Below are 18,729 nucleotides of genomic sequence, written 5' to 3'. Positions count from 1 at the left end.
AAACAATAATTCAAAAAAATGAGGAAAGGCTTAGGAACCTCTGGGAAAACTTTAAATGCTCCAACATCTGAATCATAATAGTGCCAGAAGGAGAAAAGAAAGAGCAAGAAATTGAAAACTTATTTGAAAACATAATGGAGAACTTCCCTAATCTGGCAAAGGAAATACACTTCGAGGAAGTCCAGGAAGCTCAGACAGTCCCAAAGAAGTGGAACCCAAGGAAGCACACACCAAGGCACATCATAATTATATTACCCAAGATTAAAATAAGGAGAGAATCTTAAAAGCAGCAAGAGAAAAGGAGACAGTTACCTACAAAGGAATTCCCATGAAACTATCAGCTGATTTCTCAAAAGAAATCTTACAGGCAAGAAGGGGCTGGAAAGAAGTATTCAAAGTCATGATAGGCAAGGACCTACATCCAAGATTACTCTCCCCAGCAAAGCTATCATTTAGAATGGAAGGGCAGATAAAGTGCTTCCCAGATAAGGTCAAGTTAAAGGAGTTCATCATCACCAAGCCCTTATTATATGAAATGCTAAAGGGACTTATCTAAGAAAAAGATGATGAAAAATATGAACAGCAAAGTGACAACAAACTCACAACTATCAACAACAGAACCTAAAAAATCAAAAACAAAGCAAATAACTAGAACAGGAACAGAACCACAGAAATGGAGATCACATGGAGGGTTATCAGCGGGGAGTGGGAGGGGAGAATGGGGGAAATGCTTTAGGGAATAAGAAGCATAAATGGTAGGTACTAACAGACAGGGGGGGTTAAGAATATTGTAAGAAACGGAGAAGTCAAAGAACTTTCATGTACCACCCATGGACATGAACTAAGGTGGGGGGAAATGCGGGTGGGGGGGGTGTGCAGGTAGCTGAGAATAAAGGGGGAAAATGGGGCAACTGTAATAGCATAATCAATAAAATATATTTTAAAAAGTAAAAGTCATCCTTGATTAACACTTAAAATAAAGTGTTAATTTTTCTTCAGAATAATTCTCAACATCTTTAATTCAGCAGAAACATTATACATTTTCTATGTGAAAGAAATTATCTCCTATATAGGAATATTTATCTGAGTCACAGAGAGTGCCCTGAGGGACCCATCCTTGCCTGTCCTTTGTGGGTGTCATGGTTTTGTTCAGAAGTCTTCAGATATGGTTGCTTAAAAACAATCACATGGCAGACTTTTTAAAGTTGTATCAGGACACACTAGTGCCTGAATACATTTACTCTGTGTCTCATATCTTTTTTTATTTTGGAGAGAAAGGAAGGGAAGGAGAGAGGGAGAGAAACATTGATGTGAGAAAGAAACATCAATTGGTTGCCTTCTGTACGTTCCCTGACCGAGGACTGAACCTGCAACCGCAGGATGTGCCCTGACCAGGAATCGAACTGGCGACCTTTTGATTTGTGGGATAACGTTCCACCGCCTGAGCCACACCGGTCAGGGCACATGGCACATTCTTGCCACCTTCCCTTCTAAAAAAATTTCTTCTTCAAAAAGGGGAAGAGAAGAGGGGAAGGAATATGGATAAGATTGATGATCAAAGGAAACACAGATTATTAAAAGTTTGAACTCCATTTTGTTTTGTAAAAGAGAGAGGAAGTGACTTGAAGGAAATACAATACTAAGTTAGCCATCCGGCTGGAAACAACATGATGTTTGCTAAATATTCTAGCCTTCCCCTTCCGTGAATCCCTCAACATAAATGATAAGATAGACGGTGTGCAGATGTGCAAAAGGGGACAACCAGGAGGGACCGCTGAAGGTGGGCAGCACCAAACTAGGCCAGTTGCCAAGTTGCAGGGATACAGAAATAAAAGGCACATCCCTGCCCTCACGGTGTTATATTGGAATGGTCGACAGAAGAAAGAAATTTTCACAGTTCAGTGATAGAGGTGAGCCAGGAAAGACCTCCTGGAAAAATTGACACCAGAAATGTCTTTAAAAATCAGGGCTGGGACCCATCAACTGATGGACAGATGAATTAAATGTGATATACCCATACAATGGAGTGTTACTTGGCAATACAAAGTAATAAAGTACTGATGCATGCTACAACGTAGATGAACCTTAACAACATAATGCTAAGGGGAAAAAGCCAGTCACAAAAGGCCATACATTGTATGATCCCCTTTTTATAAAATGGGCAGAACAGGCAAATCTATAGAGGCGGAAAGTAGACTAGTGACTACTGGAGTTTGGGATGAAGGGAAGTTGGAGTGGGGGGGCGGGGCAACTGCTAATAGGTACAGGTTTCTTTTTGGTTTCAAATGCATAATATATCAAATTAACTGTATTGACTGTTAATGAGCATGGGGTTTCATTGATGAAAATGTTCCAAAACGGGGGATAGTTGCACAACTCTGAACAAACTAAAAACCATCGGTGATAGTCTTTGAAAGGGTGAACTCTATGGCATGTGAATTCTAGTTCAATAAAACTGTTATGTTTTTTAAAAAATAAAATTTTAAGTGCTAAGTAATTTAGCCAGGTGACCCAAATATACTAAAAATGATCCAGCTGTCATCCATTTTTAAAGGGGCCACTTGATTACAGGTAATACTAATACCTCTGTTTTAATTCTGCCTCTTAAAACTGTCCTGCCCGGACATCTCCTGTGATCACCCAGTGCAGCTGACGAAACGTCCTGGCTCCAGATGCTCTCTGGCAGTCGCTACTCGTTACGCGGGGCAACTTGGGGTCACTACAATGGTTTCTCAAAGGACAGTTCACACATTGTCATGCCACATTTTATGTTAAACTTGAGATTCTTTCACTGTAGGAAGGGAAAGAACTTTGTAGTTCTGCTAGGATATAGATGTGTTAAGTAGTACACTGGGAATGACAACCTACAAATAATCAGTTATAAGGGTTAGGTGGTTTTTGGATTCTACGAATAGAGATATCAGTGCTGCCTCAAAGACTCAACTAAGTATACTCTTGAGGTCAGAAGGCCACTGTGGAAAACAGCAGAACGTGGCTGGTGGACGGCGCAATGAAACGGTCATGTCAGCACTCCTGTTTCCAAGTAGTCATTCACCTAGTAAAATAGCTTCAGCTCAGTGAGTGATAAATATACCACTTATTTCACTGTCTGTGACTAATAGTAACAACTCTTTAGACAAAAAATAAACTATTTTTCAAGTTCAAAAAAGCTGACAGTATCTCAACTCAAAAACTGATCATTTGATGAATATAGCAGTGTCTTTAGGAAGTCACTTCCATGCTGTGATAAGATGGGTGACTGAGTCTACAAAACACTCCATCTTCGTGCAACGAACCAATACAGGAAAGACAATGCGTAATAATAAAAACACAGGAACAGTCTTTTCAGATGATGATGAGAAATGCCTTGCAATAGGTCTCAGTACATTGAGGAATTTTTCAATGCCCAGTAGTGTCCCGTGTTATCTGTATAGGTTTATTAATGATCTTTTGAAAGCATAAGAATTATGTTTCAAGTCCACCAACTTCCAACTACTACAATTCTTTCACTCTGATCAGTTAATGAAAGGAAGAGAGAGATGTTTGGTTGATGCTTGGAGCCTTGGCGCACCCACCAGAGGGCCAGGCACATAATAGGGGTGTAAGTAATATTTGTAAAACGTATGAATAAGCTACTGTTTTATCTATGATGTTAGACGGTAAATATATAAAAATTTCAGTAACAACTGCCTCAAAATTCAGTTGTGAAACAATGTAACTATTTGTTAACTCTCCCTCTATCAGAACCCCCCATTTCCAATCACTGAACACTCATCTCCTAAGATAAAGACAAAGACTGGATATCTTTAATCACCACTTTTATTCAAATAGACATCACATGGCTGCTGTATGATACACTGAGAAGTTCACAAAATTACTGCTTCCCCCCGCCCCCGACAAAAAGCATTGATTATAAAGAAACATCAGACAAACTCATATTGAGGGACATTTCACAAAGAAACTAGTTTGTACACTTCAAAATGTCAAGGTATTAAATACAAAGAAAGGCTGAGGAACTGCTCCGCACTGAAAGATACTAAAGTCGTAACAGTGTGTGCGGCTGGACCAAATCCTGGGCCTAGAGAAGACACTGTGGAATAACCTACAGAATCTGAATAAGGTATATGGAGTAGAGAGTTATATCATATCAACATTAATTATATTATATCGATGACTTTGATGTGATGGTGGTTATGCAGGAGAGTAATTCTAAGAAGAAATGTCCACCATGACAAGTACCATCAATACTTCCTGGCTCTAGAGCACACGCAGACTAGAATAATAGGCAACTTGGACATGATTCTCCATTTGGTCACCTGCAAGCAATACGTTGTTAAAGGACTTAAGGACACAAAGTAATGTGCTGATAATGAATATGAGAATTCACAAAGCACAGTGAAAAAGAACATCAAGATGAGCAGTAAAGGGAAAAAGGGTCAAAGACAGAAAGCATAAAGCATTCCAGTATTAAAGCACTCGAAAGGCAGAGAGCCGGTTGGTCTTGGAATTGGGGTAGTAATTAAGGAAAATAGGTATGAGAGGTATAAACAAACAGCATCAAGCCTATCATTAGCTTCTATCATTATTTGTCATCAGAAAACCCACATTCTGTCACCAGCTTTATTAATAACTAATTATAAATACTATTCAGCAGATAAGAAAAAATTCTGACACATGCTACAACACGAAAGACCCTCAAAAACGTTGTGGCAAATGAAAGAAGCCAGACACAGAAGACCACATATCGCACGGTGCCATTTACATGAAATGTCCGGAAAAGGCCAACTGTAAAGACAGACAGGAAGTAACTGGTGGGTGGGACTGCAGATGGGGGTGGGAATGAGGACTCACTGTAACCCCAATTAGATTACAGTACAGAACAACTCATTTGTAATCTCAAATATGAGGCTCCATGCCTCAATTTTCTCATTTGCTATTTAATGATAATTATAGTACCTAACTCATAAGGGCTTTCTGAAGATCAAACGAAATACTGCAATTCAGGTTAAAAGCTTAGAACAATGCCTGGCAATTAGGGCTTAAGAAGTACACACACATGCCCATCTTAAAAATGTAGAAAATAAAATGCATGTAAAAATGCAACACGCATGTAATAAATTATAAACATAGGGAAGAAGTAAATCTATACTTAAAGATTCAGCAACAAACTACAGTTCAACCTATACCTATCCCTTAATCAAGGTAAATAGTTCAAAATACATTGGGATAACTTTTAAAATATACTTATAAATGATAAAAACAAAGGAAAAATACTAGATGTATTATTTCCCTAATATTTAGGGCTAAGTATAAGGAAATGTTGAGATTCTTCCTCAGCCTCTCATCTTCAAAAGTTGACATTTTGATGTGTAATTCCTTAATTACATGATTTTTCAGTATTTTCCACATTTTTTCTATATATAAAAGTCCTTTACGGAGAATGGACTTCCATGTCATCCTTTTATTCTAGTAATTCTTTACCATAGAGTAGGCTGTTGTTCATCTTAATATAATCCTGGTCCAAAAAACCCCAGAAGTCACTGCACTGAGGCCAAAGGCACCTACCTCACTGACATACATGGACTCTTCCGCGTTTTCTTGCCCTTGATGGCGTGCGCTCTGGTGTTGGAGGAGTCAAAGTTCTCTTCCCGGCAGATGTCAGGTAACAACGAAGATACTGCCTCCTGAACTCAGTCCTGTTCACCGACTCTTTAAATACAGGTATACAAAGTGAAGAGTTGCTAACCCGTCACTCTACCAGACTAATACATACTTGCTGAATTTTAATCTTTTGAAACAACTACTCCATTGAACATAACCTGTATATCTTTGGTTAAACAGTATTGTCTCACCAGCATCAACATTTACAGTCTCTTATTTATTATCTCTGAGACCATTTATAAAACGAACTTCTGTTTTGATCATTTCCTAATTCCTTAAGAAGTCCCAGAAAAAGTTCCTAACATGAGAAAGTAGAGACAAATTTCAATATTTGATAAATTTTATCTTGATAACTTCGAAAACAAATTTACTCTTTAAATTGCATTATAAAAAATACATTAGTCTTCACATTAATTTTACATGGAAATATATAATTGTTTGAATATTTAAATATAGTTTCTCTTTACCAAAAAGTGTCACTCAAAGCCCTACTTACACAAATAATTTAAATGCACAAACGCAAACACACTTTACACAATACTGTCCACACACATACTGTTTAACTTGGAACAATTATAATAAAAATCTATGCAAGATACTGAACAAGTACAAGATTAATAAAATATTCATTGTGGCTGTAATTCAACTTTCACTATTAAAAGAACTTAATGCACTCTTGAATACACACACACACACACACACACAAAAACATCCAACTGTTTAATCTGCAAATTAAGCCAAAGTGTAATTTGACAAAGGGGCGCACCTTGTAACCTACCAAATTCTGAAAGTAATTCATTTTAATTTAATCAAAATTATAATTCTTACAAATTCAAGTTGTCAAGCTTGTCGAAAATAATAATGATTCTAGGAAGTTAGGGAAACATTTCCAAAATGTTTTTTAAGACATTAGGACTGTATACTTTAATATTTTAGTAATATAAATTTTTAAATATAAACCTTTTCCTCTAAAAAATGGAACTTGGAAGAGTTTCTAATGTGAAAAAGCTAGTAAATTTTTTTAGGTTTGATCATTTGAATTATAAGAACTGTCGTTTTTGCATGATGTGATCACAATAGATACGATACACCGTAATTACACAGTACATTACTTCCACATGGTCTCTCGCTTTGAAACTTACACTGAAAGTATGCAGAATGACTATTAATCGTACTTGCGGTAATTATGTCTACTTCATAGGAAAAAAGACACCAATACCCACAAGTACAATATTTTTGTATGTTAGCTCTTTGTTTACTTCCTAATCGGTAGGACAGTATCCTTCCTAAATTAAAATTGGAGAATTATTTTTCACACAGTGATATTTTAAGAAAGGAAATTAAAATATTTGTATATGAGGCAAGGTTAAAGTTGCTTTATAACTAGAAATATAAACATTTGTCCATTTTACAACATAATTACTGTTTTAAATTTAGAAGAAATTAGAACATACCATCATAACACACTCACAGGTTAAGTAATGGCCCCTGAAATAAAACTACATTTAGAAATCAACTGTTACAACACTATATTTAATAAATTCTAAGATAACACATTTTTATTTCTGAAATCATGGTACACTGCTATAGCTTCAATCAAATATGGTTTATACAATATAGTTTAAATACATGTTTTCCTTTAGCATTAATGATAGAAAAGAATCCAGAATCCTTGGCTTAAGGATAATTGGACACATCTGTACTAGCCCAACCAGTGTCCCCAAATAAAGGATCTAAACGCACTCTGAGGATCTTAGACCTAAACTGCATTATCTCACCATCTTTTATTTGAATTATTAAAATAGCAAATTTCAGGAAAGCCAAACTAATGTACAAATAGAGTTTCTCACTTGCCAAATGGGCCTCCACCTTGGATTGTCAATTTTATTAAATCTTTTCAGATATCAATATTATAGGTAATTCTTAATAATGGTCTGCCCAAATTACCAAACCAATAATTTTAGTCCAAGCTATTATAAAATAATACGGTAATGTCTAAAGTGTTTTTAAGAGGTAAGGACAAATTACCAAACCAATAATTTTAGTTCAAGCTATTATAAAATAATATGGTAATGTCTAAAATATTTTCAAGAGGTAAGGCCATAAAATCATCTGGATTTTCACATTAAACCACCAAACCCTTCAGGTACAGGTGGTAGAAAAGCATAGTGACACTGGCAAGATCGTCTTCCCCTTACAGTAATGCTAAAGGAAAACAGGTTGTATATTACAGAGATCATATATATACGTGTATCCAAATGTGGAAAGTTAGAGACTTGCAGATCCATTTTAAATAAAGCAGGAGGAGTTTGTGCTATGTATATAAAATTACCAGGCAGTTTTTAAAATCTGGATTAAGGATTATGGAATCTCATTCTCTGGAATGCTTTTTAAAAGAAAATTCTCTCTCATTTGTCAACCCCACTGAAAAGTTGAGATAATTTGTTATAGTTTCTTCTTTTTAATTATCCAGTCAGAAGGTGGTATTGACAATGCCACCCTGAAACACACTGAATGTAAGTATATAGCCATTGTTCCAATTTTTAAAAAGTAAAAATAAGATAGCACTAAATGTTTGCCATTTTAATTCTTGCAATATTATAACCTACTGACATGAGGTACAATCCTAAAAAATAAGTAAGAGGGACTTGATTTGGGGGGAGAAAATTATACTGTGCTAATGTGACAAATTAAGATGAAGCTCTTCTATAGCAAATAGACAAAGGGTCTTTAGAATTTTTTAAAGGACCTTAAACACTAATTTTAAAATAATATAAAAGTTTTCATTATAGTATAATGAAAAACGATGTCTGTAGCAAAATAGTTGAAGATTGATTTTCTTCCACCAAAGTTGGGAGAGCTATGTGCACTAAGTACCAAATATATTTCAACTGAAGCTCTGAACCCTCAACTAGCTTTAGTACAAATACTTCTGCTTGGCTTTACTGAGCAACAGTTTGTGTAATAGTCGGGTCATCATTCTATCAGAGTATGGTACCTGAGAATATAAACTTCTCAAATCATATATTTTAACAGGTTTAGGACGCTTTCTGTGTTTTTTTCTGGGGACTTTTTTACCATTCCTCTTAGTTCCTGCAGTGCTGGAGGAATCCTGCACAGGTTCCTTGGGAGAAGGGCTCTTTATAGCTCTTAACTGCTCTTCAGCACCAGCTGATGGTACTGAGTTTGAAAGCAGTTTGTCTGGTCTCTTCCCCTTCTTTAATCTACTGACAACAGATTTTTCCTTCTTAAGATGCATTCCAATAAAAGCCCTCCTGGACTGATATTTGCGACGCAAAAAAACGGAGTATTTTGAAATATACTTTTTAATTATATCACTTAATTTGGTCTGAATCCAAATTGACTGTTTTTCTGATGTGATTCTGGTTTTTTGCTGCAGAAGTACTGGTCTGTAAATTTTTTTGAGTAAACCTGTCTCATTATTACTTGACAACTTTCTTCTCCGAACTTTCTTTTTACTTTCTAAAGACTCATTTCTCACTGATTTTGGTGAGATTTTGGCATCATCACCATTTAAGAGAGTTAACTGGAAATTACTTTTCTTCGGAACTTCACTAGAATTCAAGATGTCTGATTTTTCCAGAAGCACAGAAGACCCACTGGCCCCCTGGTGTGACATTAATTCATTTCTTACTGACAATGTCATAAAAGGTGCTAACGTAGAGCTTTGTACATGAGCATCGTCATCTCCTACACTGGAGTTCGGGTCACTAAAATGAATTTGAACCCAGTTATTCCTGTCTGACTCTGGTACTTCTATGTTCAAAGGAGGATTAATTACAATTTGTTTATTCAATGGGTCATAATTAAAAGAACTTGGTTTATACTTGTACTGTATGCTAAAGTCCTGATTGTTTTTATCACTACGGCGCCTTACTTTAGAGAAGTTGAAGGATTCACCTTCCTTCAGCTTAATATTTGAAGAAAGAACATAGACTAAGGCATTGGGGTGCAAAGGCTTCAAAATGTTAGTATATGATTCAAGAAATTCAACTGGTCCAATTTCGATTTTCTTTTTTGGTTTTCTGTCATTGTGTAAAAGTAAACGCTTCAGTGTCGGCGAGTCTTCCTCTTGTCCACTTATTCCTTTTGTCACTAGGTAACTCATGAGATTGGTTTGCGTTCCATGGCTGACTTTTACAGCCTGGCATCTAGAAGCCACTCGCCACGTTTGTTCATAAGGCCTCTTTTCTGTAGGATGATGGCTAGGTTTATCTAAGGCTACCGAAAAGTCATCAATATTGTAATCACAGTCTAATAGAACTTGAATAAATGCAGTGTCATTAAGGTCAGCCGAGGTAATTTTTTCTTCATTCAAATTTTTTTTTTTTACTTTCCTGGTCTCACAGTCATCATCAAAGTAACAGTGGAAACGACCTTCCTTAAATTCCTTCACAAGAGCATTAATTTTCATGTCATCTTCTCTCATTATCTGAGACCATGTTTTCCCCACAAATGAAGGAGGGACATGAGGCAAGGCTTCAAGAACTGGTTCATCAGTATTATCCTCTATGGCCCCCTTTGCTTTTTTCTGTTTCCTCCCAGACTCAGCCTTTGGAGCAGAGCTTGAATGGGAATCACGGTTCGTTTCTTTCTTGTCAAAAGATGTCTTCTTAAACAGGTCTGGCTTATTAACAGCTTCTTGAGGATGGTCAGTATCAGACTGACAAGAGGAATCTCGTTGAAAATTCACTCCAGAACCACAAGGTTCAGAGCTCACGTTTCCTAGATCTCTCAGTTTTAACTTCAAAGGGTTATCTTCTTCAGCCATTTGAAGGATCTCTGACTCAGGAGAAGCATTACAATCTATGGCAGAAACACTACATTCACAGCTCTTTTCTTTTAGGCCAGTAGTTTCTGGATCTTTCCAAAAGTTGTCTCCACTGTCGGCTTTCTGCAGTTGATGAGTCACTGGCTGAGAAGTGTCTTCCCATTTATAATTTCTTTTAGGACTATTAGAGTCACAGCTCTTGTCTTCTGGGTCAATATATTTTGTCTTTTTTTTATCAGACTCTGGTGATTGGTAAGTGATGGACTGATGAGAGGGATCGATTTGAAAATTTATGTCAGAACCATAAGACTCACAGCCTGACTCTTCCAGAATAATATAGTCCTTCTTCTGGTTTACTACTTTGAAAGTCTTTCTGGACTGGTTTGACACTGATTGAGGAGAGGCTTCACACACATATCCTAGTTCAGGATCACAACAGTCACAGCACTCGCCCTCTAAATCAAAACTTTTTGCATTTATACAGTCAATTCCTTCGACAGTCACTTGGGGTGAGTCAATCACTGGCTGACATGGGATATCAGAATCGGAAACCATTTCACAATCACTATCACCAGTCACCAGGTCCACAAGCAGCATCTTTTGAAGATTTGCTTCTTTGACTGACACTTGAAATTCATTAACTACTATTTGAAGAGGGACATCAGAATCAGACATTACTTCAGAATCACTAGTCTTTTCTTCCATGCCAAGATGCGCTACCCTCTGAAGGTTCATTTCTTTGCAAACCACTTGAGGTTGGTCAACTTCCAACTGAAAATGAATACCAGAATCACATTTTATTTCAGAAACACTGGGTTCACAGTTTTTATTTTCTAGGTCATCATGATCCTTCTTTTCCAAGTTTATTTGTTTGACAGCCACAGGAGATTGATCAACCACTAACTGAACAGGAGCATCAGAATCACAACGTACCTCAAAATCACCTAGTTTATAGCTCTTATCTCCTAGGTAAATACAGTCTTCCTTCCAAAGACTCACTTTAACAGCTTTTTCCAGCTGGTCAGTCACAGACTGAAGAGGATCATCTGAGGCAAAACTTATTTCAGGACCACAAAAATCATTGCTCTTATCTTCCAAATTGGCGTGTTCCTCTTGCAAAGTGTGTGGTTGTTCAATCGCTGACTGAAGAGGGACATTTGCAACATAAATTACCTCAGAATCATTGGTTTCATAGACCTTATCATGCAGACAAACATGTCCCTCCCTCAGAAGATTTATTTCTGTGGTAGCCTCTTGAATTTCATTAGCCACAGAATGAAAAGGTTCATCAGAGTCAAAACTTATTTTAGGAGCACTAGGTTCAACAATCTTACCTTCCAAGTCCACAGGCTTCTTCCAAAGGTTGATCTCCTTAACAATTTCCTCAGTTTGGCCAGCCACTGACTGAAAAAGGACATTAGAATCATACGTAATTTCATAACCCTTAGATTTATCCTTCTTCTCTTCCACTTCAACTTCATCCTTCCAAAGGCTTATTTCTTTAACAGTTTCTCTAAGCTGGTCAGCCACTGACTGAAGAGGGTCATCAGAGTCAAAACTTATTTCAGAACCACAAGATTTATTGTGCTTATCTTCTAGCTCAATATGCTCCTTCTCCAAAACAGTTATTTGAGGTTGATCAACTGTTGACTGAGCCAAATAATCAGAATCCAAACTCATTTCAGAACTGCTATATTGGCTGTTATTGTCTTCCATGTACACTTGACCTTCATTCTCAAGGTTTATTTGTTTAGCAGATGCTTCAGGTTGATCAGGCACAGATTGAGGAGAAACATCAGAATCCTGTATTAATTTAGAACCATTAGGTTCATCAACTTTATTTTCTAGGCCAATATCCTCTACCTTCCACAGGTTTGTTTTTTTAATCACTTCCTGAAATTGTTCAGTCAATGGCTGAAGAGGATCACCAGAATCAAAATTTACTTTACAATTACTAGATTCACTGCTTGTATCTTCCGGATCAACATGTTTTTCCTTCAATGGGACTAACTGAGATTGCTCAATGACTGAATGATGAGGGGGACCAATATCCAAATTTATTTCGAAACCTCTAGATTCAGTACTTTCTTCTTCTGGGTCAACATGGTCCTCCTTCAAAACAGCTATTTGAGGTTTTTCAGGCATCGACTGAGGAAGGACATCAGAACCCAAAATTATTTCAGTACCACTATATTTATCACTCTTGTTTTCTAAAACATATTCTTCATTCTGAACATTTACTTCTTTAACAACTATTTGAGGTTCAGTCACTGAATAACGAGAAACATCACAATCTAAATTTATTTCAGAACCACTAAATTCAGTGCTTTTACCTTCGAATTGAGCATGCTTTTCTTTCTGAAGCCATATTTCTTTAAGAACTACGTCAGTTCTTTGAATCACTGACTGAAGAGGGATACCAAAATCCAAACTTGTTTCAGAAACACTTAATTCATTACCCTTATCTTGTAAGTTTACACGTTCTTCTTTCTGACGGTTTACTTCTTTCACAGCTCTGTCAGGATGATCAGTCACTAAATGAGAAATATAAGATTTCAAAGTGATTTCAGGAACATTAGGTCCATTATTCTTGTTTTCTAACTGTACATGCTCTTCTTTCTGAAGGCTTACTTCTATAATGGGATCTTCAGAATGTCCAATCATTGAATGAAAACTATCATAATTCAGACTTAATTCAGAACCACTAGGTTCATTTTCCTTACTTTCAAAGTGTTCCTTTTCTTCTTTTTGAAGATTAAGCCTTTTAACAAGTACTCCAGGAGAATTTGTCACTGAAAGAGGAGGGACATAAGAATCCAAACTTATTTCAGAACCATTGGTTTCATCATTCTTCCTTCCTAAGTGTGCACAGTCTTCTTTCTGAATGATTTCTTTAACAGCTACTTCAGGTTGATCAGTCCCTGAAGGAAGAGGTATATCAGAATCAAAAGTTGTTTCAGAAACACAAGATTCATTAATTTTATATTCCTGATCAATACGTTCCTCCTCAGCTACTTGAGATTGGTCAGCTATTGAACAAAGAGGAATATCAGAATCAAAAGTTATTTCAGAACTATTTGACCCAGAGCTCTCACCTTCCAAGTTAATGTGCCTTTTTCTTATTTCTTCAACATCCAGCTCAGATTGCTCAGTAACTGACAGAGGAGGGGGATCAGACTCAAAAGTCAATTCAGAACTGGAGCACCCATAGCTCTTAACTTCCATGTCGACATTTAACTCTTTCGGATTTATTTCACCCAGAGCTCCATGAGGCTGTTCATTAGCTGACTGATAAAGAGAAGCATGAGAATTAAAACTTAGATCAGAAACGCTAGATTTAGCACTATTATTCTGTGGGTCAATAACTACTTCTTGAGGATTTACTTCCTGAACTGCTACTTGGGGTTGGTCATCCACTAACTGACCATCAGTGTGAAAACTCATTTCAGGACCATAATATTCACAGTTCATATCCACAAGGTCATTCTTCTCTTTTGGAAGATTTATTTCTTCAACAGCCCTCTGAGGTTCATCAGTCACTGTCTCAAGAGAGATACCACAATCAAGAGGTGCTTTAGCACTACTGGATTTGTGGTTATCTTTCAGGAAGACATGCCTATCCTTTAGATTTCTTTCTTTGTTAGCCAGCTGGGGATGGACAATTACTGACTGAAGAGAAACATCACAATCAAAACTTGTTTCAGAACAACTTGATCCATAGTTCACATCAACCAAGCCAATGGGAACCTTCTTCTGAAGTTCTGTTTCAGTGACAGCCACTGGGAGTTGGTCAGTCACTGACTGAAGTGGTAAAACAGACTCAGCACTTATTTCAGAGCTACTAGATCCATAGTTCTTATCAACCAAGTCAACGTGTGCCTCCTTAGGAAGGTCTACTTCTTTTGCAGGCTGTTGTGGGTAATCATCAGTTGACTGAGGTGAGGTATCACAATCAAAATTCATCTCAGAATCACTAGAATCATAGCTTTCATCAACCAGGCGAATAGGCACTGCCTTCTGAACACTAATACCTTTAACAATTACGTGAGTTCGGTTGGTAGCCAACTGAAGAGGGCCATCATGATCAGAACTTACTTCAGAAACACAAGATTGATTAGTCTTATGCTGCAAATCAGCCTGTACTTCCTTTGAAGGGTTTATTTCTTTAGCAGTCACTTTAGATTGGTCAGTTAGTAAATAAAAAGAGGAACTGCAATCAAAACTCATTTCAGAACCTCTTGACTCATAAGCCTTATCTTCTTGGTCAATTCTCTCTGCACTCCAAAGGTCTTGTACAGCCTCTTCAGGTCGATCAGATGCTGACTGAGGAGAGCCACAAGCATATTCCGTTTTAGAACCCACTGAGCTCCCCTGTCTCAAAAAGACTGACTTGTTTAAAACCACATGCTTTTCTTCCTGGGTACGATTCATATTAGAAAACAATTTCTCATGGTGTTTTGGAATGGCATATTCAAAGATTCTTTTATTAGAAGGCTTATCAGTTTTAGTCAGGTTGATTGCTGGCTTTGCTGCTAATTTGGAAAGAGATTCACATTTTAAGGAGCCCTCAGTACCCATAAAAGCATGAGATTTAAAGCCAGTTGACAAAGTTTTACCCCGAGATTTTACATTTCCCTGCAAAATCAATTTATCTGAATTTATACATACAGATTTCCTATTTGATTCTTTAGGTTTCTGATACAAAACTGAAGAAGTTTCTAAACGGGATGAGAGCATAGGATTTCTAGAGCCCCTGTCTTGCTGGTCAATGGACCTGTCAACTTTGTTTGGGTCACATTTGCTAACTGAATCCAAATGGGCTGCTAGTGGCAACCTAGGAGTATTAGTTGTACGTGGCCGATCATAAGAACTTTCAGGTAAACGACTAGCAGGAGCAGTAGAAATCACTGAGGGATGTATTAAGTTTTGTCCATTATTTGTAGCTTGACCAATACCTACTGGACTAAATTCTTTCAGGGCACTCCCAATTTTATAAACAAACTCCAAGGGCTGCTGCTGCCCCTTCTCCAATTTTTGAATAACTGATGGTCTAACTGAAACACCCTGTACACATTCCTGAGATTTACTAGGTCTAGAATACAACTCTCCAATAGGTTCAACACTTTTGGTAGCTATCTCTCCTCTGACTCCAGTAGCATCATCAGCCATTTCTTCAGAAACAGAATCATCTACAGGAACCACTTCAGAAGTTGAGGCATTATTCCTCAGAAGTCTCTCATTTTGTCTTGATCTAAAAAGAAAAGGAAAAATCATTAAAATATTCTATTATTTGTTTAAAATATTTAATATATAACGTTATTTTCTTTTTATCCTGGGCCAGACAGATTCTTAGAGGACAGAGATTTAAGACCATCACACCATGTGTATAATGTATTTCAGGGAGGTAATGGGTGCAGAAAATGGAGGTAGCTCTACCAATTGCTACTTAGTAAACACATATGTCTCCTAAACATGAGACATATGTAAATAAAGCCATGTATCACTTTCCAGATATCAGAACAGTAAACAGCAAAAAGTTTAACACAAGTTAACCTTTTTTAGTTTCCTCCTCCAAAAAAAGTAAATACATGAGACCATTTTTTGTTTTTTAAACATATTTTATTGATTATGCTATCACAGCTGTCCCAATTTTCTCCCTTTGCCCCCTTCCACCCAGTATCCCCCTCCCTTCAGCAAACCCCAACTTTTTCATATCCATGGGCCTTGAGTATAAGTTCCATGGCTCCTTCCATTACTTATATTGTTCTTAACATCTATTTTGTACCTACCATTTATGCTTCTTATTCCCTGTACCTTTTCCCCCATTCTTCCCCCTCCCACTCCCCATTGATAACCCTCCATATAATCTCCATTTCTGTGATTCTGTTCCTGTTCTAGTTGTTTGCTTAGTTTGTTTTTATTTTTGTTTTTTTTAGGTTCAGTTGTTGATAGTTATGAGTTTATTACCATTTTACTGTTCATATTTTTCATCATCTTTTTCTCAGGTAAGTCCCTTTAACATTTCCTATAATAAGGGCTTGGTGATGATGATCTCCTTTAACTTGACCTTATCTGGGAAGCACTTTATCTGCCCCTCCGTTCTACATGATAGCTTTGCTGGACAGAGTACTCTTGGATGTAGGTCCTTGCCTTTCATGACTATGAATACTTCTTTCCAGCCCCTTCTCGCCTACAAGGCTTCTTTTGAGAAATCAGCTGATAGCCTCATGGGAACTCCTTTGTAGGGAACTATGCTTTTCTCTCACTGCTTTTAAGATTCTCTCTTTAACTTTTGGCATTTTAATTATGATATGTCTTGGTGTGGTCCTCTTTGGGCCCATCTTGTTTGGGACTCTCTGTGCTTCTTGGACTTGTATGTCTATTTCCTTCACCAAATTAGGGAAGTTTTCTTTCATTATATTTTCAATTCAGATTTCAACTTCCTATTCTTCCTCTTCTCCATCTGGCATCCCAATTCAGATTATTGCCTCATTTGGAGATACCCTAGAGTCTTCTTATATTGCCCTCATCCTTTTTGAACTCTGGTTTCTTCTTTCTGTTCTAGTTGAATGCTTATTTCTTCCTTATGAGCCAAATTGTTGATCTGAATCCCAGGTTCCTTCCCTTCACTGTTAATTCCCTGTAAATATTCCTTTATTTCACTTAGTGTAAACTTCATTTCTTCCTTTATGGTGTTGCTGTACTCGAATTCTTTGAGCATCCTGATCACCAGTGTTTTGAACTCTGATTCTGAAAGGTTGGTTATCTGTTTCATTTAGTTCTTTTTCTAGGGTTTTATTCTATTCTTTCATTTGGGCCATATCTCTTGTTTCCTCAATTTGTCAGCCTTCCTGTGTCTGTTTCTGTGTATTAGGTAGAGCTGCTTTGACTCCCTAGAAGCATCGTGTTAAAAAGGCACCTGTAAATTGAGTGGGGTGGAGCTTTAGGTAATAGCCACAGTGGGGCAACCCACTTCACCACTTAATGGCTGTGAGTGGGGGCTGGGCTCAGAGAGGAGACAATGCCGCTGCCTGGCTTCTGGAGTCCGGCCCAATACTCACCACATTTCCAGTCACTTCACCCACTCCCCGTATGCCAGGGCACCCTTCCAGCTGTTGCCCTGGTGCTAAATCCCAGGTGGGTGGATTTGTATAGAATGCGTGGGCCCTATAAATGGTGTTTCCAGAAAATCCAGCAGTTTTTCCACTGACACAACCCCCACTGACTTTTACACCCAGAAGTTATGGGGATTTATCTTCCCAGCACTGTAACCCTATGCTGTACGGTGGCCTAGGGCCGGGATCACTTGCTCCCAATGTAGCCCTCCCAGTTTTTGCCCACCACATGAATGTGGGACTGCCTATTCCACCACCACACCTCATCTCCTCGCCTCTCTACCTGTATCCATGTCTCCGCCCTTCCTATCCATCAGGATGAATATGGATTCTTTAAATCCTTGGTTGTTGGACTTCCCACACAGTATGATTTTCTGACAGTAGTGGGCATTATTTGTTTTGAGAATTAGTTGTAATTCTTTTTGTGGTTGTGCAAGGAGGCAAAGCATGTGTACCTCCATCTTGATTGGAAGTCTTCCTTCAGGAGACTGTTTTGAAAAGTGAATTAGTTATTACATGTAAAGAGCTTTTTTAAAAAGATTTTATTAATTTATTTTTAGAGAGAGGGAAAGGGAGAGAAGGAATTAGAGAGGGAGAGAAACATCAATGTGAGAGAGAAATATTGATTGGCTGCCTCTCATATGCGCCCCAACCTGGGACCAAACCTATAACCCAGGCATGTGTCCTGACCAGGCATCAAACCCATGATCTTTTGCTTTACGGGGTGACCCCCAACCAACTGAGCCACACCAGTCAAGGCAAAGAACATTTTTTTTAAGTCTAGAAAATAGTAATCATTAACTATTATTATTTTAACACATTGTTTTGACAAGGCTGCAATGACCGGCACTTTAATACATTGTTGGTAGGAATATAGATTAGTTTAATCTCCATGAAGAACAATTTGGTAATATCTACTAAAATTAAAAATTCCAACAGGAGTCTAAAGAGATATGACAATTTAATATAATTATCCTGGATGGGGTCCTGAAACAAAAAAAAATAGGTAAAAAGTAGAGAAATCTGAATAAACTACAGAATTCAGTTAATGTATTACACTGGTTCATTAACTGTAACAAATGTACCATACTAATGTAAGATGTTAGTAATAGGCAACTGGATGAGGGGGTATATAAAAATCATCTGTCCTATCTTCCCAAA

The 18,729-nt window shown here is 37.5% G+C and overlaps 1 protein-coding gene across 7 annotated transcripts in view; it reads right to left on the bottom strand.

The window, feature by feature from the left end:
* Window positions 1-5,586: 5,586 nt before the first annotated feature.
* Window positions 5,587-18,729, bottom strand: part of ZDBF2 (zinc finger DBF-type containing 2) — a 30,693-nt gene continuing 17,550 nt past the window's right edge. For 5 of the 7 annotated variants that reach the window (XM_045198402.2, XM_053918996.1, XM_053918997.1 and 2 more), the window contains one exon: window positions 5,587-15,704. In XM_045198402.2, the coding sequence (XP_045054337.2) occupies window positions 8,579-15,704 (7,126 nt within the window). In that variant the 3' untranslated portion in view covers window positions 5,587-8,578. The remainder of the gene's footprint in view (window positions 15,705-18,729) is intronic. The other 2 variants (XM_053918999.1, XM_053918998.1) reach the window with 2 other exon arrangements.

The sequence above is a fragment of the Desmodus rotundus genome, chromosome 2 (assembly GCF_022682495.2).
Source record: "Desmodus rotundus isolate HL8 chromosome 2, HLdesRot8A.1, whole genome shotgun sequence".
In the NCBI taxonomy this organism is placed as follows: Eukaryota; Metazoa; Chordata; class Mammalia; order Chiroptera; family Phyllostomidae; genus Desmodus; species Desmodus rotundus.
Note: the sequence above shows the minus strand (reverse complement) of the source record. Positions and strands in the feature narration are given on the sequence as shown.